The 23,649-nt window shown below is 41.4% G+C and overlaps 1 protein-coding gene across 2 annotated transcripts in view; it reads right to left on the bottom strand.

The window, feature by feature from the left end:
- RORA (RAR related orphan receptor A) overlaps window positions 1–23,649 on the bottom strand; it is a 711,987-nt gene that overhangs the window by 173,032 nt on the left and 515,306 nt on the right. For both annotated transcript variants that reach the window (XM_042941849.1, XM_042941850.1), the window contains exon 2: window positions 7,776–7,805. In XM_042941849.1, coding sequence (XP_042797783.1) covers window positions 7,776–7,805 — 30 coding nt within the window. The remainder of the gene's footprint in view (window positions 1–7,775; window positions 7,806–23,649) is intronic.

The following is a 23,649-nucleotide window of genomic DNA, read 5'->3' as shown; positions in this document are numbered from 1 at the left end:
CTTAATCCTACACACTCGAGCATTTTCTACTCCTCAATATGCCTTCCAGTCATTATGCTTGGCTGTTAACTACTTAAGACATTAGGAGTTTTACCTAGGAGACCAACAAAGTAAAACAAGGGAAAAGCTATCACTCCTACATAGACAAACTTTACTCAGAGGTGGAGGTGAAGTAGGTGGAGAAAATTCCACTGTAAGGAATCCTGGGAAGCCCCAGGAAAAAGGGTAATTGGGTAGGTTGGAAATCAGAACCTTAGTTACCATAATATGCAGATACAGGCATCAATTACAATCAAAAGGGACCATGTGACTACAAATAAACTAATTTCCTGGCAGAGTAGCTGACAGAGTTGCTACAAAAAATTTTGTGTAATTTATAAAGAAATTAATGTACAACAATAACTTTTTTCATATTTCAAACACATTGGCATCTGTTTTTCCTCTGTTTTTATTCCTTTGGATGCAGATCCCAAAAAACAGAGAAGCTGATATAACCATAAATCCAATTCTAAATTCAGGTAAGCATAAGCATACTCAAAACCTAGATGTTTAATTCTCGTATGGATGGTTTTGATACATATTTCAACCCTCTGGGCATTCTTGTTGCCTTCATGGTTTTGTTTGTTTTTGGTTAGGGTTCAGGGAAACCACAGTGTCCTGAATCATACTACCTCTTAGTGGTAATGAAAGCTATACATGAATTATCAGTTGGTCTGACAAAAGAATAATGCACAAATTTATTATATATGTTATTAAGGTCCATTATTAAAGACTTAGTTGCAGTGAAAAATGGATTCATGCCAAAAGAAATACACTTTACTATTATTGTGGGGGACATAAGTATCTTAGAATCAAAAGTAACCATTTTGAACTATTACAGAATCAGTTGAGTTGTACGAACAGTGATATTAAGTGGATGCCAGTTCTTTGCCAAATTAGGTTAGATTGTTAAAAAGAGAAGTAATGATCATTTTAAAGTAAGAAGCCTGCATGGTTTTATGCACACTGCTTTGTTTACATGAATTTTTTCATATAGTAGGAATAACATTCCCCCCCCCCCCCTTTTTTTGTTATCATCAGTTCGTTCACCAAGCTTAGAAGCCTTTACAGGTAAAATAGTTGTACGTTTAAAGAACCTGAATCAGTTGTAGGAATGGCTGTTACACTTGACTTTCTTGCTATAGTCTAGAGTGGAAGTCTACTCTGTTACTGTAGGAGCATTTAGGCTCTGTGGAGTGGCTTTAATCCTGTTCCATCACATACTAGCTAGTTGGAGACGTCTGGGGCTCAGTTTTTACCTGGAGAGTGGGGTAGCAGCAAGACCTACATCACAAGGTTGTGGAAAAGATGAAATAAACGAACATGTGCAAAGTGCTCAGAAAAGCATCTAGCACTTTCTAAGTGTTCCATGACGTTACCTAATGCTGATACTGGAGATAATGGTGTGGCATTTCTGTGCGTGTGAGGACTCAATCTTCTCTGCGTCCCGGCTCTGCCTGTCACCAGCTGGATGAGTTTGCAAGTTTTTTTGCTCCTTTATGCTGCTGATCCCTCAGATAAATTTTCTCATACAAGCTGGGGACATATGTGGTACAGAGCTCATGGAGGTGATGAGAAGATTAAATGAGATAATGCACATAAAGTGCTAAACACAACACCTGGAGTATCAGAATTAATTGCTCAGGGGTGGCAGTTCCTTTTTTAATGTTTATTTATTTTTGAGGGAGGGAGGGAGGGAGAGGGACAGGGAGGGAGGGAGGGAGAAAGATAGATAGAGAGATAGAGAGAGAGAGAGAGAGAGAGAGAGAGAGAGAGAGAGAGAAAGAGAGGATCCAAAACAGGCTTCGTGCTGACAGCACAGAGCCCGATGTGGGGCTCGAACTCACAAACTGTGAGATCATGACCTGAGCTGAAGTCTGACGCTCAACCCATTGAGCGTCAGCCAGGTGCCCCAGGGGTGGCAGTTCCTACCCTGCTGTTAACTACATCTACGGGTACTTCTACTGCTACTCCATATTATTGCCATGACTGAAACAAAAGTAACATGAAACTCTGTGATAGACACCCAGCCTTCTTTAAAGATCAACCCAACTATGTAACAGAGTTTATTAAATATATAATCTATCAAGTACATACTAGCACCTGATAGGCTAGGCATTTGTGTCTTCCCCCTACAGTGACCTCTCCATCTCAATACACCCTTGTGAACCTGTGTTATGAAATGCGAACACAAGTACTTTTCCAAATTCAATTCATGGATCTGATGTCTACGAACAGAGCGAATTTGAGTCAACTGGATGCTCTGATGGAAACACTTAGCTAATATTCTGTTGTTGTTGTTTTTTTAATGGAATGAACCGTGGGTTTTCAGACTATGTAAATCTTCTACCTTGGAAGAACTGAGTGGCAGGGCCAAGTGCAGTCCATTTATATCTTAATATGATGAGACAGAAATCCTGTTAAGCTCAGGCAGGGTTGGCTACAGCCACACAGGCTGAGTCTAAACAAGGCAAACATTTTCAGGCAGGACGAGGGATTTTTACTTCCCTGAACTGGATGATCTTGAAGGGACTGAACAGGTGTTACTTTGGGTGAGAATGGGAGATGTGCAGCAGGGAGAGCCTTCAGCACCCAGGGTTAAATCTATCCCTTTCCTTTCATCCTTCTGTAGGCTTGGATCACAGTAGCCGAATCCCGGATCATGGAATTCTTTTCTCCTCCCCCACATGTCCAGCTACCAGTCTGCTTTCCAGTTGTGAGCTGTCTCTTTTACAAATGGTACACGAGGTATTTGTGTTTTCAGCGACTATATAAGCCCACTCACCCCACCCCCGCCCCATCCCCACTTTCAGCCTGGTCTTTGAGGTCCTTGAGGGCAAAGAACGTGTCAGCACATAGCAGGTAATCAGTAAACAGCTGTCCATTTGGTTAGCCCTCTATGAGGGCAGCATCTACTTCTGACCATGTACCAGCCAGCTTTATGTCCGGGACAGAGAGTAGCCTCAGCAAGCTAAGAAATGAATCCTCTGGCTACTTTGTGAGCACTGGGTTATCCCCTTTTCTCTTTCTCAATGGGTAGATGGAATCTGGATGAAAGCCGACGAAGAGAACTTCGGTGTGGCTTCTTTTCAGGCCTGTCCTAATGAAACACCCTGCCAACAGCAGTTGAAATTCTACTTACTATGAGTCACACCCTGAGTCACGTGGGTTGCCACAGCAACCTATTAACTATATAACCAAAGCACCTTCCATAAGCTTTGCCAAGAATGGTTGCTGAGTTTTCCTGGACTGTGAAAATCCTATGGGTGAGCCCCAAGTTTGGTGGCGTTAAGAGTCTACAATCAAAAGGAATGGCCTCAAGGACAAGAGAAGAAAACGAGCAAATAAGGTTATTTTAGTTCCCGGACCTCCTGAGTAAATGGCAACAATCGTGACAAATTGTTGGGTTGGTTTTGTGATATCAACAAATGCCTAAGGAGAGGAGGTTGAGGCCTCGAAACTAATTTTCTCTGAGTCAAATTCAAAGCCAAGTCTCTAGGGGTGAAAAGTGAATACATTAACCTATTCCACTTTAAATGACTGTGGTAAACACTTTTTTTCTTTTTACGGATACAAAGGATTATTTCTCAAGGAAATATTCTGATTTGTACTAAAATATTTTTACTATTGAGAGCTAGAATCTCTTTATAAATAAGATAGCACTTTAATTTTATATGTTAGGTATTAGCCCACCGTAAGCAAACATTGGAAAGTGTCCTCAATTACCTTTAATGGCTATTCATGTTAAAATTGAAATATTTCAGAAGATTCAGAAGCATATTTTATTTTGCTATTTATTGGGGAAAACTGACATGATTCAGATTAAACAGATACATTTTTCTGACTGCTCACCGAGTCCCCTGCAATTTTCATGTGACTGTAAGTGCCTGATCCTGAGGGAAGAAAGCAAGCAGAACAGACTTCAACAGGAAGAATAAAGAATATAAACATGAATGAGAACAGGAAGAAGTCACAATCATCTGTTGCCTCTGTAAACCATCCAGGAGCCTACCTGGTGTCTTTTGGGTCTGCGTTGTGGTGATTGGCTGTTAAATTCCCTTAGGTTCCTGACTCCATGATGCTCAACTTCCTAGCAGCTCGATACAACTAAGATGATCTGTTGCATTTTTCTTTTACTTTTTCACCTCCAAATTTGCCATCTTCTATAATTTTAGTGTAGGCAGAACTATCCAGGTAGATTTAGATTAAAAAGCCAGGGGCAAATGACCAGTTGTCCTTGGCAAATAAAATCCAAAACAGCAGCTGATGCCATGAAAAAGATACTTCCCCAACATGGTACGACTTCAGCAGGAAAGAGACCAAAACAAACTTGTGAAATACCGAAGTAAAACCAATCTTTAAAGTGTCCAACCAAACACAGGTGCTATATATAATCACCACAAAGATTAAACTGAAATTCTACAACAGGGTGTAAAACTTATCTGATATATCCCTACCCCACAAGTAAACACTTCCTTTTCTGTTCACATACCAAAACCGACAGCAACATTTCCTATCAACAATTGCAGAATATCACAAATGAAAGCCTTCTTTGACCAGTTTGGTCATGATGACTTAGTACTAGAAGGCCCAAAACTTTGCCTTCTCCCACCGGCCAAGTAAAGTTAATGACAAACACCACCAGTGCCTTTCTCGAGAATTCAGGAGAATCTGAGTTCTCCAAACACCCCGCTTGTGAATTCCTCTGAAGCTAATAATCAGATTTTCCTTCCTGGGACTTTCTGGCTCAACTCACCCAAAGCACTTTTATTTATTTATTTATTTTTTTAAAGAAGCAATGTCTATGCTTTCCAGATAACAAGGTGGCCTAAAATATGATCAGGTGTCACATCTACTCAGGTTCATTTTGTAGTTCTCACACCTCTGACTGGTGTACCTGTGAGCTGACACTCTAGTCTGATAATATATTCTGCAACTGTACATGTTAATTTGTAAGTTGAACCATCTCTCTGTGAGGGCAGTTAGGAAACCCAGACTGAAATTGCTAATGTGGGGTGACTTCAGGTGTCGATGATTATGTAGTCAAGCCCTGACCAGGGTTTCCAGAACACTGGCTAAAAATGGAAGTCTTGAGACAGTACAAAAATGAATTCATATAGTTCACTGATAGTGAAACTTTTTGAAGAACAGATGTCAAGATGATTTAAGAGGAGCTGGAATTTAACATCTTAGGAAAACTTATAGGCAAGTTAGGACAGTTCAGTGTTCAAGAAAAATCCGACAGATGCTAAAGAAGAAGTCATTTGGGTGACTGTTATTGGAGAAAGAACTGATTGATTTTCTTCCTCCTCACAAGTTGTAGGCCCTGTAGAGATGCTAAGATCAGAAATATGATGGGTTGTCTGCTGAGTTGGGTGACAAAAACAATCTCCACATTTAAGTGGCATAGAAGACTTTCACTAACACGCCAGCTTGGACAATTCAATTTCTCCTTGGCATGTGCAAAGTCTTGTGTCAACTGTCTGCTCAGATGCTATTCTTCTCAAGTCGTCATTGATCTGTTTTATCGTGGGCCCTCTCCCCTCAATCATCAAAGTAAACACCAAACAAAAACTAAGATGATTTCTGATCTCTTTGGGTCAATTTAATATTTAAATTACATAAAGCGAGCTTTATTTTAAGTCTCTCTACATTTATTTTATGCTTAATGCCTAAGACTTTTCCTGCTGTTTTCCATAGTTAGAAAGGCAGTCAAAATCTACACACTCTGGCTACATCTTGATTTTGTTTTAAAGCAGGTATAGCTGATGGAGTTGGTTAAGCCTTTGTTGCAGGGCCAACCTGGTTCTATTCCCTCTTCCTGGAACACCAGTTTTTCTTTACTAGCCACCAATCTCATGCTGTCATCCAAATCTTTCTATGATTTTAAATGTGACCACAAGTTATTGTTTCTGCAATAGGCCAAATGAAATTAGTCTCAGGGATGACAATTCCTTGAAGGTCCTCATGGATGGATGGTCTATATAGTTACTAACATCTCTGGTCTCTGTCTTATTGAGGAGCACTCTTTGTATCCAATGGAGTTCAACTAGTGGTTTTATCCACTTATCCAAGAGCCAAGTCATAATGCAAATAGTCAGTGACTTTCTGTGTATTGCCAGGTGGCCAGGAGTCCATACCCCAAACCACCATAAACAGTAGGCATAATCATCCGCTCCTGTTCGGGAGAGGCCCAGGACTGAGCTAGCAGAAAGACTGAATTACTTACCACCTCTAGAGTGGGTCCCTCCAGGCCAGGGACGAGCTCATGGGCAAGGCTGTGCAAGGAAGCGCTCTGTACCATGCCTGCCCTGCGGATATACAGAGGACTTCAGTCTCCTGCACTGTCAATCTCTCAGTCATCATGAGCTCAATTATGCACCGACAACAGCAAGAACAACAACAACAACGACGACAAAACAACCCCCAAAAAGCTAAGGGCCACAGACTACCGTGATGGAGGGACAGCCAACTGGAACTGTGCATTGAGAGATGGAGGTGCTGTCCTGATCATGTGTCCATTACGGACCCGACCTTTACATCTTTCCTCAAACAAAATTCCATTGAAGCCCATGGGAGAGCCACGTGGAGAGACTGCAGGACTGGGCCCTAAGAGTCAGGCAACCATCGAATTTGGTGGGGTGTTCTTTTGTTTGTTTGTTTTTGTTTTGTTTTGTTTTGCTTTTTTTGTTTGCTACAAATACAGATAGACAGACAGACAAACCCAAGAGCAGATTTCAAGAATCAACTGAGGCACAAGATAAACTACTTTGATGTTACACAGATTTTTTCCCCCAAATGTTTCACATGAAACCAAAAATTTTAAAAGCGTAATTAGGAAATATTTGGGGACACATCTTTGTCGGCCCTAAATTGTGCCATAAATATCTCCACAGCTTGCCTTAGAAGGATGCCCAAGCACATCTCATGGGTAGCACATATCTGTGGTCTAAAATAGTTATCTAATTCTGATGACACTATTAATTCAAAGTCTAAGTATGCTGGTCAAGTACAGTGAAAGTTGACTGCCTGCATCAATGACGGATTAGTTTCATCCTGAGGTTCAAAGCACAGTCAAACATTATTGCTCGGATTGCAAAATCACAACACTTTACATTGACGTGAGTTTGTAAACTTATGGTGTAGTTCGAATGAAGGCAATTGATGAAAGCAGTTGAACCTGAGAAGTGGGGATGAATACAGAGCGTAATTCCAGCGCACATTTCCACATCAAACTACCAATGCCATTTACCAGGGCCCTCATGGGCCACACTCATGGTCGAGCGACAGCACCTATATTCCCAGTCAGTACCTCTGCTCCACAGACACAAGTACAAAACGGCCTAAATCGTGAACTAGTGGTGAGGAAAAGGAGACCAAAGTTTAAAAGAAATCAAGGTGATGTTTCCTAGAAACATACCAGTGGAAGGATCCAGAATAGGGGTGATCAGTAAGTAATTAATTGATCCTCCTGACTAGGTTTGATGATTTTTCTGAAGACTAATGACTTGAATCACTAGAATTCATCAGACCATGTCTAGACTCTCTTGAACACACACTCAGTACAAACAGGTGGAGATGTACCACTTCCGACCACTACAGGTAGAGAAGTATGACCTCTGTTGACCATGGATCACAGCTGAAACATTAGTTTATACTTGAAGGGTCACAGCAGCCAGACATATGCGAATTCCAACTCTTCAGAAACTTTGGGTTAAAAAAAAGGCATTACTTACATGTATGCGTCTTCTTCGTTACTGAGATACCTAGAAGAGAAGAAACAATGACAAAGGTAAGAAAGCGTCCCGTGTGTACTTCTTGAGACGCACATCATTCACAGTGTACCCAGGAACGCATTTGTTGAGACGGTGATGCAGAGGCAGGATCGGTCTTAATCTTGGCTGCCAGTGGCACTGGACCCTACCCCAGAACAACAGATCCGTGGATGACAGGCACGGCCAGCATCGCCTACTGATTTTCTGTGGTAAAAAGCAGCAGCGTGGACAGTAATTAAACAGGGTGAGAGAAGACTCTCAGTTTTCATTTTAAATAGGGGAGATGACGGCGTTTATAGGCAGAGTGGGGAAGATTTGAGGCACGAGAGAGTGATGCCAACCTACTCAGACAAGAGTGAGCTGAGCGCCAGAGCAATTAATTTGCTATGGCCATTGATTCTGTGTTTACTTTTTAATGAAAACGACTCTGCCGGCTCACATGAAGCATAACTTCTTATGGGAAGGAAAAAACCTCCACAAAATGTACCTATCTGTCCATACTCATTAAAGTCAGAAGGGGAATAACTGCTGCTGCTCCGTGAACGCCACCAAAATGAACACAAACTGTATGAAAACACGAGGGATTCATGAGTCAGCACCCTGGATGCTTCCAAGATGATTTACGGAGAGCAGGTGACAGATGAACAGGGCTAAGCAAGATTCAGCACATAAGACCACATCAAGATAACACGAACGCATGCTTCAGTGCAAACAGCGCTATCTCTGTTTCAGAAGGACTCCATTTTGAACTCCTTACACTCTGTTCTTCTTGGGGGAGATCTTGAGACTAAATAGCTCAAAGTAATACAACTCTTGAAAACGTTTAGCCTGTGACTAAGAACTGTGGTAAACCTTGACATTTTTTTTCTTTCAAGTTATTAAGAGAACTATTTAACCCTCCTCTGGAAAGTAAAAGTTGTTGAAAAATTTGGCATCCACATCAGACCCATTACTTAGCTATGGAACAAATCATACAGGGAAGAAATCCGTTATGAAAATCCATGGTAGACGTAAAAAAAAAAAAAAAAAAAGTTAGTTCCAAAGTTGTGTGCCAAGACCAAAATCACACGCTTGATCCCCCCACAACTTTCCAAAGGACTTATTTAGGGAAGCTGAAATTACATAGCCCAACTCGACTTTTTTCCCCCCCTTTTTATTGAGGAAAACTAAACCATTGTTTTTCATCATGTTTGAGTTGGCTTCTCAAAGTGAAGTTAGAACCTTCTGTGAGGAGCCTTGAAGGCTCTCTCACATGGGAACTACAAAAATGTTCCAGAATTTTTTTGAAATAAGCTTTATCATGGGAAGGGAACTTCCCCCAACAGCAACTGCGAGTGAAGTTGAAAATCTGAATACAATTTGCAACTGCGGCTCATGACACCAGCACCAATAAATTGATACATTAGTGCTCTTTCAGCATTATGAGGGCTATATGTGTACTTTCCTTAGGAAATAATGCTTTCTGTAAAATCACTTTGAAGAGAAAGTGCTTATGCTGTCACTCCTGATTATTCAGAACCTCCACACAATTGGATTTAACACAGCCCCAAACAGACCTATCTATATTCGCTGAGTGTGGAACTATTTTCTCCTGACATCCAAAGCCCTGATGAAAATACCACTGGTTTGACTTTTCTACTTAAATTTATTATACAGCGTGATGCAGGGCTCTCATCAAATATTTTCATGATGATTACGTTGATAATAGATTCTGAAAATCTTTCCAGGAAAGCCGCCTGATCTTTGGGATCGCGGTGGCACAGAGCTAAAACTACTCACACCTGTCTCCAGGAGAAAGCATGACCCCAGCATCAGTAGCGACTCGGGCCCTCAGTTTGATTAGCTGCCACTGAGCGCTACCAATATAATGAACTGGGGGATATACCTACAGACAAGTTGCCAAATTTAATAGATAAAACACAGGATGCCAGTTCAATTTGCATTTTGGATTCTCCTTCATTGTATATTTGAAATTCAAATTTCACTGGGGATCTTGTATTTTATCTGGCAACGCTAATCCATACAAATAAAACATAAATTATATCTCTTACCTACAGTGAAGAACATAACAATAAATTAATAGTACATTTTCATGGGGAAAGGCTTAAAAACATACCTCTCTTGTGAAAGCAATGTTTTTCTTTTTCTTTTTTGAGAGAGAGAGAGAGAGAGAGAGAGAGAGGTGAGTGCATACACGTAAAGGAGGGAGAGGGGGCAGAGAGAGAGAGAGAGAGAGACAGACAGACAGACAGACAGAATCTTAAGCAGGCTCCATGCTCAGCTCAGAGGCCGAGTCGGGGCTCAATCTCACGACTGTGAGATCATGACCTGAGCTGAAATTAAGAATTGGACGCTTAACTGAACGAGCCACCTAGGCGCCCTGCAAAATTTTAATAAAAAGTGCATTACTGCTAATTACAAGACTGGACTATAATTATCATTTAAATTTTTTTTTTTTTTACTTAATAGCCTTTATGAAGACAAAATTCTATTATCCAAAAAAAGTAAACAAATGAAAACAACGTGAACACTCAAAAGATAAATTTAATGGAATGATGAGAAAGTTTACTGGCATTCCCCTCCTCCTCCTATCCTGAAAAATAACATTGGTGATCGCACGAACATCTCGAATTTGTGCGGCTCCTTTCTCTATAGAAGCTCTAGTATTTCATAGCAACTGACTCCACAGAAGTGTAAAAAAAAAACAAAACCAAAACTGTAAAATATCTTCATTTCACAGATGGGTCAAATGAGGCTCAGGGAAGTTTAAGTAGCACAATAAAAAGCTTTCTGTGGAAAGTTAATATCCTTCTGGAAATGTATCCACGGCTCATATTTAAAAACCCTGGTACAAGGCAAAAGATTTGTATGATCTGAAGAGAACTGAAGGTTGGTTGATAGGGGGTGGGGGAGAGGGGAGAGTGGGTGATGGGCACTGAGGAGGGCACCTGTTGGGATGACCATTTGGTGTTGTATGGAAACCAATTTGACACTAAATTATACATATAAAAAATAAAATAAATAAAAGTTAAAACTAAAAAAACAAAAACAAAAACAAACCCAGAAACAAACCCTGGTACAGACAGTGCCTCTCAAGAGTAAAATATTCAAAAAAAGATTTACACCCAGGACCATACCACTCAGCAGTCAGCTCTGTAAATGATTTAAACCTACAGGGCCCCTGTCCTTTAGTCTTTTCTCAACCAGGAAGCCCCACCAGGGCTTGGGTGAAGGAGGTCCTCAAACAGAGAGGCCCGTATACCCTGGTTTTCGACCAGCAGCCATTTTCTTCACCCTTCAGTGGGGGTGAGGTGGATCTTCCCTTTTTCTTCTCATTTCCCCAGAGGTTGCAAGATTCCTGCCTTTCTTGACAGAAAGTGCCTCCTTAATGAGATCACAGCAGTCATACATTGCCCATTTTTGTCCTTAAGCAGATCCAAACCTAACGTAACCAGCAGCAGTGGGAGTAGCAGCTCTGAATAATGAATTGTTGGAGAATTGGTTTTCCAAAGATAAATTTCATGAGTATTTAGTAGGCAAACTGCTCTAATTCTACCCCGGAGTAGAAAAGAATTGACTTTTTAAAGGCAGCTCTTAAGATAACTAGATTTGGAGTCTTGCTGACCTGAGCTTGCATTCATAGCCCATACAATTTCTGCTTCTTGGCTGAGAGACCTTGGCCAAGTGACTTAACTTCTCTGGGCTGAATTTACAACTGTATATAATCATAATAATATTCAAAAGGTTGTTGTGAAAACTAAAAGGAAATAAGAATGTCAGGGTGCCTGGGTGGCTCAGTCGGTTGAGCGTTCGACTTCGGCTCAGGTCATGATCTCATGGTTCATGGGTTCAAGCCCCGCGTCGGGCTCTGTGCTGACAGCTCAGAGCCTGGAGCCTGCTTTGGATTCCGTGTCTCCCTCCCTCTTTGCCCCTCCCCGACTTGAGCTCTGTCTCTCTCAAAATAAATAAACGTTACCAAAAAAAAAAAAAAAAAAAAAAAAAGATATAAAGATGTCAAAGAGCTTTCCAAACTGGGAAGCATAATAAGAATGTTAAAAGGGTGGGGCACACACGGTCTTATTTTCACAAAGCAGAATCAGAATGTTCTACTGAAAGCTATGTCTTAGCTATCCTGATGTCCCTGGGTTTCACACTGACTTACGGCCTAGGACTCTGTTTTTCAGACCCAGTGCTCTGACTTGAACATTCATATTTGTTGGAGGAGAGTTCCTCAAAGTAAGTGTGTGCTATTCTAGACCCTGAAATCCCCTGGACTCTTCACTCTCTGAAATCCAGGGAAGATACTTGCTCATTGGCAAGTGTGCTAAGTGTGCTGCTGTTTAGTGCAGGCAGAGGACTTTGATCACCACCACCAAAGGGTGTCACACAGAGTCCAGCTGTTGTGAAGGTTTTGATTCGCTTCCAAGTGACTGGGAAGAACACCAAGATCCTTCCACTGAGATCTGCAAACAGGCCACCGGGCAGAGTAGTGATCTCTACAGAGACTGCAACTTCACGGAGCTGTGGGAGAGTCACTACCCTGAGCCAACAGTGAACTCATTGGTTGATTTGGGCGAGTCACTCAACATCTCTCTGGGCCTTAGTTTTCTCATCTGTAGAATGAGATAGTTGCACTGCATGGTTTCTTAATTTCCTGTCTAGTTCATCGATCCGTGGCTCCTTGCCCTGCTTTCTAGCTCTCAAACCAAGCCTCCTCTTTCTAAGCAACAGGCTTCCAGATCTATTTCTCACTGTACAAAAATCTAATGTAGCTCACAATCAAAGGTAACCCCCTGAAACTTTTTTCTTTTTGCCTTTAAAAACCAAAGAAGAAAGAAGGCAGTACCCACAAAAGGTTATATAAGTAAAAGCTACACTTCTTTTGGGTGATATTTTAAAATTATCTGGGCTACAGAAAAATGGTACCTTTGATAAAGTTGCAAGACTCCTTATATTTCACCCAGATCATATATATATATATATATATATATATATATATATATATATATATATACACACACACACACACACACACACACACACACACAGAGAGAGAGAGAGAGAGAGAGAGAAGAGAAGAGAAGATAAGAGAAGAGAAACATTTCTAGGTGATGCTTTAAGAGTAATTTTTAATTTAACAACATGACATCAGTTTTAAATTGTCAATTAATACCCTTAAAATTAAGAGGAAAAATCTCTACGAACACTCTACTCAAAGTAGGGCTTCTAATACAGCAAGAGTGCCTGACTCTATTTAGCCAACCATGCTTCAAAGTAAAGCAAAGCAAATGTCATGAAAATACCACAAATTTATCACTGTCACGGTTATCAGTAGTTTCAGAGTTATAGCTATCACAGAGCAGAGCACTTTAGGAATGTAATCTGATATTTCCAATCAGTGCCAAATCTTGGACCAATTAACTTCCTTGATGGACTTCTTATTGTCTCCTGGTTTCTAGGCAATTGTCTGGGTACCAAGTTTACTTTAACTTTTTTTTTTGGTAAGAAATGGCATCTTTCTTATTCCCCAGACATGCCAATTTTTAAACTAACATTTCCAGAGGCCCTGCATTCTAGACAGGTCCCTAATTATAGAGATGTCCCTTTGCCACTTTGCTATTATTCAGCCTGGGTGTCTTACTTTCTTGCATAATGGGATAACAATTGATGAGATGCAGATATTTTCAACACGGGTAAGTTCTGTATTAGAATAAAAAACAAAAACTGGGCGCCTGGGTGGCTCAGTCCATTAAGCGTCAGACTTTGGCTCAGGTCAGGATCTCACAGTTCGCGAGTTCGAGCCCCGTGTCGGACTCTGTGCTGACAGCTCGGAGACTGAAGCCTGCTTTGGATTCTGTGTCTCCCTCTCTCTCTCCCCCTCACCAGCTCACACTGTCTCTTTCTCTCTCTCAAAAATAAATAAACATTAAAAAAATTAAAAACAAAAACAAACACAACAAAGACTACCGAAAATAAAATGCAGCCAAGTTTTCTTTTTTTCTTTTTGTTTTAAAATATGTCAATGCTTCCATATTTCAAGTGAGCTTGTGTGGGAGGGAGGAAGGAGGAGATGTGCTACTTGATAATTGACAAAATCTTCAGGGGCACCTGGGTGGCTCAGTCGGTTGCGCATCTGACTCTTGGTTTCGGCTCAGGTAATGATCTCACAGTTTGTGGGATCGAGCCCCATGTTGGTCTCTGTACTGGCAGTGTGGAGCCTGCTTGGGATTCTCTCTCTCCCTCTGCCTGTCCCCGACTGGTGCTGTCTCTGTCTCTCTCTAAATGAATAAATAAACTTAAAAAGAATTAAAACAAAACAAAAAACCCCCATCAGAACCCAAAGTCTTTAATTGTCCAACTCATGCCTCTACACTAGACCCACACATGAACTCTTAGTTTAATTTCCAGAAAAGGAGGGCTCCAAATCTGAGGGCTTTCACAGGATTTATTCTCCCTCTTCACAAGGTGAATGAGTTAAATAAGATGCCCATTATTCAAGCTGTGAGGTCTTAGGCAAATGACCTAACTTCTCTAAGTCTCCATTTTCTTATCCATAAAATGGGGACAAAATTCTCAGTGCTGGAAAAAATTCTCAGGCTTCAGTAAACTAATTCACGCAGGGCATGTAGCATAATGCCTCTTTCCTACTCATGATGTTTCTAATCGCACTTTGCATTGGACAGAGAGATATCCCTTGGGTGGACACAGGCATATCCATTAGGGCAAGGTCATTAAGAAGACATAATCTGGCAGATGAGTGTTTGAACGTTCAGGCAGAACTTTCAAAATACAATGTGGAGCATTTAACCTCCCTCCTGCCATGTTATCAACAAGCATAGAGCAAAGGTTGCAATCTGCTGGGTCTGCTTGCTCCCCTCGTGCACTTCCTTTTGACTTCCTCATTGTAAGGAGCTCGTAGTTAAAACAGTCATTTATACGCAGTGAATGAACAGTAGCTAAGAAACATGGCCCAGCATTTAGGTTGCTTTTTCTTTTTTCTTTTCTTTTCTTTTTTTTTGAATGGCTAACAATTGTTTCATAAAGAAAACCTCCCAGTTTGTGCTGGCCCCTGCGCCCCGTCCCCCCATCCTGAGCTGTCCTGTGCGTTGCTCTATTCCATACACAGACAAGGAGAGGATCTATGCAGGAGGCAGATCAGGAACAGGGCCCAAGTGTGGCCTCACCAAACAAAGTGGTGTTACAAAACAATGTCCTTGTCTAGGACAAAAGAGCTATTAATGATAATCAGTGCATATTACTGAAAGTGCTCCAAGTAATCTCTGGACTTTGTTTCAAAAATTCTTAATGGACACTAATGCTTAGAGTTCACTCAAAAGAGAAATAAATTATGTGCCAGGGTTGCAGGGACCAAGGACAACACTCGGAAGGCATCAAAGCATTAGCAATGTTACGACAATCAAGTATTTTGTAATTGCATAAAAAGCCTTTAAAAATCATTTAGAAATACTAATTATGAAGATAAATAATACTTTAATGTGAGATTTCTTTTGTGTTGATTTGAGCCTAGGTTGAGCTGTTTCAGTGATAATAATTCAGCTCTTTTACCAATCAAGGTACTTTATGCTACATGAAAAAAATTTCCATTTTAGTGTGAAAAATGGATATGGGCATTGATAAGAGGAACTTTTTTTTCTGTTTTTTGAAAAAAAAAAATGTGTGTGTGTGTGATTGCCTTCCATCTCTGGGTCATATTTCCTGATATTTGTGCCCAGAAATACCTCTTAATTTGGGGCAGGCAGGCAAGAGCTATACCCTCTCTCAAACCCTGCTTTTATCTATGACAAAACCATTCTAAGAACAAAACCTTATTCCCAGTTCCTCAGCAAAAGCAACATAAAGACACCAGCGGACTATCCTAGAAAGAAAATGTGAGACTAAACTGACTTGGGAAACATCCATCTTGTCCCTTAGAGATTACTAGGTAATGCGTTACGAGAAGTCCATACCCAAGGAGGGTAGTTTATCCTCTTGTGGCCTGCTGGTGCCAGATGCATGATTAGCACTAAAGGATAGTTAAGAAAAGTAAGAATCCTTGTTCTTTCAAATTGATTTCCTTTTATCGCATCCATACTGAAAACGGAGCTACCCATTAAATATTACTCTGCTGACTTCAATTTGCTCTTGGAGCTCTGAGCAGAGATCTGAACTGACAAGCATCAAACACTTCCAGCTTAGCCTTCTGGGATGGAGTAGTTTCATAAGTGAATAATTCAATTCAGGTAAAAATCAACAGCTCTTATCATGCTCTTCCAGGAAATGCTTTACTTTAGGTGCCTCTGAAATCTGGTGAGTTGTTTATCTTTGCCACTAATACGGACACGTCCTGACTTGAGGTGCGTGTAGGGGACTTGCCTAGATGCCGTCAAACACGTGGCGATAGGTGTAACGCCCGAACTCAAAGCTACCAGAACTGGTTGGATGAGGGTGACTTGGACATTATAGAGCTGCGGCCCCAAAAGCAAGTCAGGCACCATAGACACTGTTCACGTATTATGCCCTTGTGTGGACAACCGAAATCCGACCTCCACCTCCGCAAATCCTGTGGAGCATGGACCGTAGTCGGCATATCAGGTCAAGGTGAGTGATGACTGAAGAAATCTCACCCAGTCTGCCGTCTCCCCAAAACCAAAGTCTGCTGCTGATGGCACAAGCATGGAACCATCACCTTACCATCACCTAGTAAGGAGAGGGAATCTGAAGTGGAAACAATGGGAATTCAGTTCTACACTGTGAGGAGCTGAGCTCTACTGTCAGAACCAGGATGAACACTAAAAGTCACACGATCCAGCAGGATATCAAATAAATAGTGATGTTTACTTTCAGTGGACAGGTGGCTTCAATTATTGCTGAACAGATAGGCTACTAAGGCTCTGTAAAGGATTCCTAAAATTGTCCACATTAATCATCTTGAAAGAAAAAAGACGAAAACTCCAATGAAGTATGTGTTTCGTAGCCGCTCCCGTGAAGACAGGATTTTAAGCAGTTTGTCTGGATTGGCTGCTGCTGGGTGATAATTCAAGAAAAGAAAGCAGTCACCAAGGTATTTCCTGTACATTTTCCAACGTACAGAATTTATCGAGTAGATAATTATTAGATGAGACTAATAAACCGTTTTCCCACATGAGATTTAGAGTCAGGAAGCTTTGATTCCAGGCCTAGCTCAGTCACTTGACAGCTATGTGAATTTGGCCAAGATACTGAATCTCTCTGACCTTAGTTTCCTCATCTCTTAAAGAAGGGGGAAAAAAATCTTTTCTTCTTCCATCTGGTAATGTGACCACCAGAAATGTAGGCATTAGGAAGTGATTATGGATGTACATAGCGTTTTTGTGGCACCATTGGTGTTATCAGTGAAAGGTTAGGGAGGAACCACCCAAAAGTCAATAGTATAGAGGATAAGTTAAATAAACCATAGTATATCTATGTAATGAAATACTCTGTCATCATTAAACTAATGAAAACTTAATTGCATAGAAAGATGTTGTAGCTGTCTTTAGAGAAACAAAAAACTCAAACCAACTACAGCATGATTACATTTCTGGGGAAAGAAGAAAAAAATCAAACAAAACTGCATAGAAAAATGACTAAAAAATACGCGCAAAATAAATGAGTGGTTATCTCTGAGTGGAGGGATTGTGGGTGATTTTTCATTTTTTTCCTTTGTCTCTACTTTCTAAATGTTCTTTCTTTTTTTAAAAAAAAATTGTTTAAATTCAAGTTAATTAGCATACAGTGTAGTATTGGTTTCAGGAGTAGAACCCTGAAACCAATGAAAATGATTCATCACTTACATATAATACCCAGTGCTCATCCCAGCAAGTGCCCTCCTTAAGGCACAGAGGAGTTAAGATGGCGGAGAGGTAGGGGGGACCGTAGGCTTTCCTGGTCTCTCAAACACAGCTGTACTGAGGTCAGATTACTTTCTAATTATCTATGATAAAACTGTATAAATAAAAGTCTAAGGGGCGCCTGGGTGGATCAGTTGGTTAAGCATTCATTCTGGTTTGGCTCAGGTCACAAATCCCTCAAGGCAAGAGTGAGCCCTCTGTCAGTGTCCCCTGAGAATTCTCTGGGTGTTACTGCCATGAAATGTAAAGAGCAGGGTTCTGGAGACAGGAAGACCCAGGATGCAAGCCTGACTTCATCACTATCACTAAGTGACCATCATGGAGTCATTTCCCTTTGGGCAAGTTACTTAGCCCGAGTCTCAGTTTCAGTTTCTGTAGGATAGAGATAAGGAAGAGGCACCTGGGTGGCTTAGTCAGTTGAGTGCCCAACTTCTGCTCAGATCATGATTCATGGGTTTGAGCCCCACATCGGGCTCAGTGCTGACAGCTCAGAGCCTGGATCCTGCTTCAGATTCTGTGTCTCCCTCTCTCTCTGCCCCTTTCCTGCTCGTCCTCTCTCTCTCTCTCTCTCAAAAACAAATGTTAGAAAAAATTTAAGAGGTAAGGATACTTTCTTATTGGGGTTGTTGTGATCATCAAATGGTATAGACAGCATAAAGCTGAAAGCTGTCAAGGGTCTTTGAATTCCATTACCTAAGCAATGTATCTTAGCAGTGCAATGGAATGCTTTCACAAAAAATGGAAGGGAAAAAGGTCTCTATGTCCTTGGGTTGTGGCACTGAGGTGCCTTCTTCTTCTTCTTTTTTTTTTTCTTTTCTTTTAGCAGGTTCCACACCCAGCCTGGAACCTAATGTGAAGCCTGAACTCAGCCTAATGTGAAGCCTGATCTGTGAAGCCTGAGATCAAGCCCTGAGCTGAGATCAAAAGCCGGATCTTAACCAACTGAGCTACCCAGGTACCCCCAAACTATGGCTTCTTTTGAGATTGACATACTGTCATAATTTGTTTGATTTCAACTAGCACAACTCCTCTCTTCTATATTTTCTTTCCCTCCCTCCCTCCCTTTAGTCTTAAGAAGGTTGTAATGGCTTGGGTTATATCCCTCAAAAAGTTATGTTCAAGTCCTAACCCCGGGTACCTGTGAACGTGACTTTATTTGGAAACCGGATCTTTACTGATGTAATCGAGATGATGTCCTACTGGATTAGGGTAGGCCTTAAATCTAGTGACTGCTGTCTCGATAAGAGAAAGGAGAGGGAGGTGTGGACAGAGAGACACAGAAGACACACAGAGAAAGTCTGGTGAAGATAGAAGCAGAGACTGGAGTCATGTAGCTGTAGGCCAAGGAGCCAAGGACAGCCAGCAACTACCAGAAGTTAGGAGACAGGCTTTTAGAACTTCTTCTCTAGAGCCTTCTGAGGGAGCATGGCCCTGCTGACACCTTGATTTTGGACTTTTAGTACCCAGAACTGTGAGCGAATACATTTCTGTTGTTTTAAGCCACTCATTTGTGACACATTATAGCAGCCATAGGAAGTTGATACAAAGGTTTAGGAAATTTTATGAGCTTATGGTATCTTGACAATACCTTGGGATCTTTCAAAAATATGGTGTGGCAATTCTCTTGCTTCCCCTCCATATCCCCGTATCTCCCATTCTTCCACAGCAGGCACCTTTTTGGTGGGCACACAGCGGCCCAGTTAGAGACTACATTCCCAGGATTCCTTGGGGCTGGGTATAGCCATAAGACTACGTTCTCACTAAGAATGTGAGCGGAAGGGGTATGTGTAAATTCCATGTCACTTAAAAGGAAATTGCTTGCCTGGGATATCGTCTCTCTTCTCATGGACTGGAACTTGGATGAGCCTGTGTCCCAGCTCCAACCATGAGGGCTGCACCTTTGGAGACAGGACCCTGTAAGCTTGTAGGCCTGTCTCCTTCCCTGGGAGTTTCTACAGGCTCAAACACCACAGGAGAGAGAAGCAAACTTCCACTTCATATAAGCCACTGTGTTCTTGGGTCTCTGCTATAGCAGTTTTTAGCCTTTACCCTAACGCATACATAGGGTTAAGAAATAACTCTAGTTTGTAGCTTAATCACCAAATGTTAGATCTGGAAGAGAGAAGAAATTATATCTCTTCCTGGGAAAGGACAGAAAACTGGGCCCGAGAGGGACTAGGTGACTGGTTCCAAGTCATCCAGCCAATTAGAGGCCGAGCGGAGAGCAGCACTGAGCTCTGTCAGCTCCAAGGCCTGGTATGTTTAAGTCTCCCTGTTATCGTACAGAACATCTCAGCTAGACCTAAGGAGGTTTCACTGGCATCATTTCAAAGCATCATTTAGGCCAAAGCGAACTGTTTGAACTGTTAATCAGATAGTGTCAGCCCCTGCTCAGTTTCCTTCCGTGGCTCATGAGCTCCTCCACAAGCCTCCCTGGGTCTCCACCTCATGTCCTCCTCTTTCTGCCTTCCCTCACACCTGATCTTCTACATGGACCTTGTAGGATTGTCTCTAAAGATCTAAGCTTGCTCTGGCCTGGAGTCCTTTCAGTTTAGAATTCCCTTTGCCTGGTTCAATTTTCCTGCACATCTCCCCAGGCCTTCCTCACAGCTACTCAGATCTCTAAGGCAGAATGCTCACTCCCCTCCCCCCACTTTATTTACAATGGTGTTCCTGCTCCATTCTCCACTTTGCTTTACTTTTCATAACAGGATTTCTCTCCCTGTGACATTCTATTAAATAGCTATGGTGTGTTTCTCCAAAAATGCCAACCCTTAAAAGTCAGGGACTTCATGTTCTCGGATTATCACTGTATTTTAGAATGCTGACAATGGTGCCTGGCACATAGTGGGAGCTCAAGAACATCCGTCAAATGAATGACTGGAGACGGTCTCCAGAGCAACGTGTCTAGTCTATCGATTGTGACCTCAAAACCTAGTCCTCTGGAAATGTATAGAGAACACGGGAGAACAGAAATGGTTAGGCAGAGGCTAGATGAGATGGTCTGGGGACACAGAAGGAAAATTTTGCATGGGTGGAGAGAAACCAGCAAACTACACACAAAGAGAGAAGGGGGGGAGAACACATACCAACCCCAGGACCCAAAGCAGAGGTCAGGCAATCAATAGAAAAGGTAAAATGGTGCTCTTAAACACTTTTGATAAAATCAATTTGGCCATTACCACAGCTGAACACAGGGCACGTAGGCCTCATCTGTTAGAAAGATCTTTATGATCTTGTTAACGGATCCCCGACACAGAAGCTGTAAAGGTTATAACCCAACTTGTAAAGCTAATCTCATATTGGCTCTGGGATAATAAAGAACCGACAGAAAAATTCCCACTTAACCATATGCTACAGCAAGAAGAAGAGCTTGTGTGACTTCTTCTATGGCAATTCGGAATAGTTTAACTTTCCCATTTCTGAGGCTGAGAAAGCAGTTTTAGAAACAACGATTTTAGGATGCAGGGTTCTTAGATATAGAGGTTAACTTGGGTTTAGCAATCTCCCTTCTATTCAAGTTGATTTAAAAATAAAATTGGTATTTTTATTTTTAAAGATAGCTCTGTTTTATATTTGTGTATCCTAGATGAAATCCTTGGATGATGATGATGATGATGATGATTATTATTATTATTTCATATGTGAGTTTAGGGTCTTTCTTTTTCTTTTAAAAAAATTTTTTTTAACATTTATTTATTTTTGAGACACACAGAGAGAGAGCATGAACAGGGGAGGGTCAGAGAAAGAGGGAGACACAGAATCTGAAATAGGCTCCAGGCTCTGAACTGTCAGCACAGAGCCCGATGCGGGGCTCGAACCCACGGACCGCCAGATCATGACCTGAGCTGAAGTCGGACGCCTAACCGACTGAGTCACCCAGGCGCCCTGGGTCTTTCTTTTTCAACAGAGTAATGCAGCATTATTTCTTGATCATACTCCTCTGGACCACACGGTCCAGATCATGCCTGTGGAAGTAGTGTAGAAAGGGAAAACAAGTTTATGCTATATAGCAGGTCCAGAAGACAAAAGAAAATAGCAATCATAAAACCTTTCTGAGTGGCCTTGAAAAGAACACAGGGGAGAATGTGAGTGTATCAGGCATTTAATTTCAGACTGAAATATGAAACATGTAGGGATGAAATGATACAATGTCTGAGATCTGCTTTAAAATGCTTCAGGGCACCTGGGTGGCTCAGTAGGTTCAGCATCGGATTTCAGCTCAGGTCATTATCTCATAGTACGTGAGTTCGAGCCCTGCGTCAGGTTCTGTGCTGAGAGCTGAGCCTGGATCCTGTTTCAGATTCTGTGCCTCCCTCTCTCTCTGCCCCTCCCCAGCTTGCTCTCTGTGTGTGCCTCTCTCTCACTCTCTCAAAAAAAAAAAAAAAAAAAAAACAACCCAAAAAACGCTTCAGCAAAGGGGAAGGGGATAGCCGAAGCACGTGTGACAAAATCTTGAGAAGCATTCGATTTTGTACGTTTGGTATCCAGGAATTCACTCCACTGTTACCTCTCTTTGAGTATATGTTTGAAATTTTCATAATAGAAGGGTTTTACTGGCTTGGAAAACTTTGAAAAGAGGCTGAGTCTATCTCATGTATAGTGTGTGAGAGTTTCTGCCCACACATGTGAATAGGTAGCAGTCGTAGTTCCCCAACCACTGAAGAAAGTGCTACTCACTAGAGCAGGTTTGAATGCTATGGAGAGCAGATACCTTCAGAATACATATTTATTCAGCCATTCATTTGATTTTACTTACACAAAGAAACATTTAATACCTTTTATTCCTCCTCAAGTTCTTGTTTTCAATGGGTCTTAATCTTGCCAATAGTAGTTTTGTCAACCATGACACGTTTTAGGAACCTAACCTCATTGGTTGATGCCAAAGTAGTGGAATTTGTTATGGCCACGTGAAGGGAGCATGTGGTAGAAAATAAATCAGAAGACCTGACTTTGAATTCCACCTTCCCCTCCTGTGGCTCACTGCCATCTTTTTTTTTTTTTAACGTTTATTTATTTTTGAGACAGAGAGAGACAGAGCATGAACAGGGGAGGGGCAGAGAGAGAGGGAGACACAGAATCAGAAGCAGGCTCCAGGCTCTGAGCCATCAGCCCAGAGTCCGACGCGGGGCTCGAACTCACGGACCGCGAGATCGTGACCTGAGCTGAAGTCGGACGCTTAACCAACTGAGCCACCCAGGCGCCCCAACCATCTTTTTACTATACTTCGATGAGTCTACCCTCTTGGAAAATCTTGTGCTTGGTTCTGTTCATTCTCAGCAGCCCATGTTTTTGTTGGTTGGATGAAAGTCCCATCAGTGGCATATAACAGCAGCCACCCTTAAAAGCAGGCCACTTCTACATAGAAACCTAAACAAACCAGGGGTCCTTGGTTAATGATTCCAAACAAGAATCCAAGATATCCTGGCTACTCTCTGAGTGGTTATTTTAAGGTAGATGGTTGTTGCTAACTTACAGTTCAGTCCCTTTACAGGTAATTTCAATTCATCATTCAGAATAACAATCTGATCCTCAAACAAGATGTAGCATTTCCCCATTAGTTGTTTGTTTTATTTTATTTTATTTTATTTTATTTTATTTTATTTTATTTTATTTTATTTTACTTTATTTTATTTATTTACTTACTTATTTATTTATTTATTTATTTATTTATTTATTTATTTATTTATTTTTAGTCCCACATTTTCAAACTCCCTTGAAGATTACCCAAAGGGCAGGGGCACCTGGGTGGCTCAGTCGGTTAAACCTCCAACTTTGGCTCAGGTCATAATCTCGTGGTTCACGAGTTCGAGCCCCGCGTTGGGCTCTGTGCTGACGGCTCAGAGCCTCGAGCCTGCTTCAGATTCTGTGTCTCCCTCTCTCTCTCTCCCCCTCCCCTGCTTGTGTTCAGTCTCTCTCTTTCTCTCTCTCTCAAAAATAATAAAAACATTAAAAAAATAAAAAAA

This window comes from Panthera leo, chromosome B3, assembly GCF_018350215.1.
Source record: "Panthera leo isolate Ple1 chromosome B3, P.leo_Ple1_pat1.1, whole genome shotgun sequence".
In the NCBI taxonomy this organism is placed as follows: domain Eukaryota; kingdom Metazoa; phylum Chordata; class Mammalia; order Carnivora; family Felidae; genus Panthera; species Panthera leo.
The sequence above is the reverse complement of the archived record's forward strand: the minus strand, read 5'-3'. Positions and strand labels throughout refer to the sequence as shown.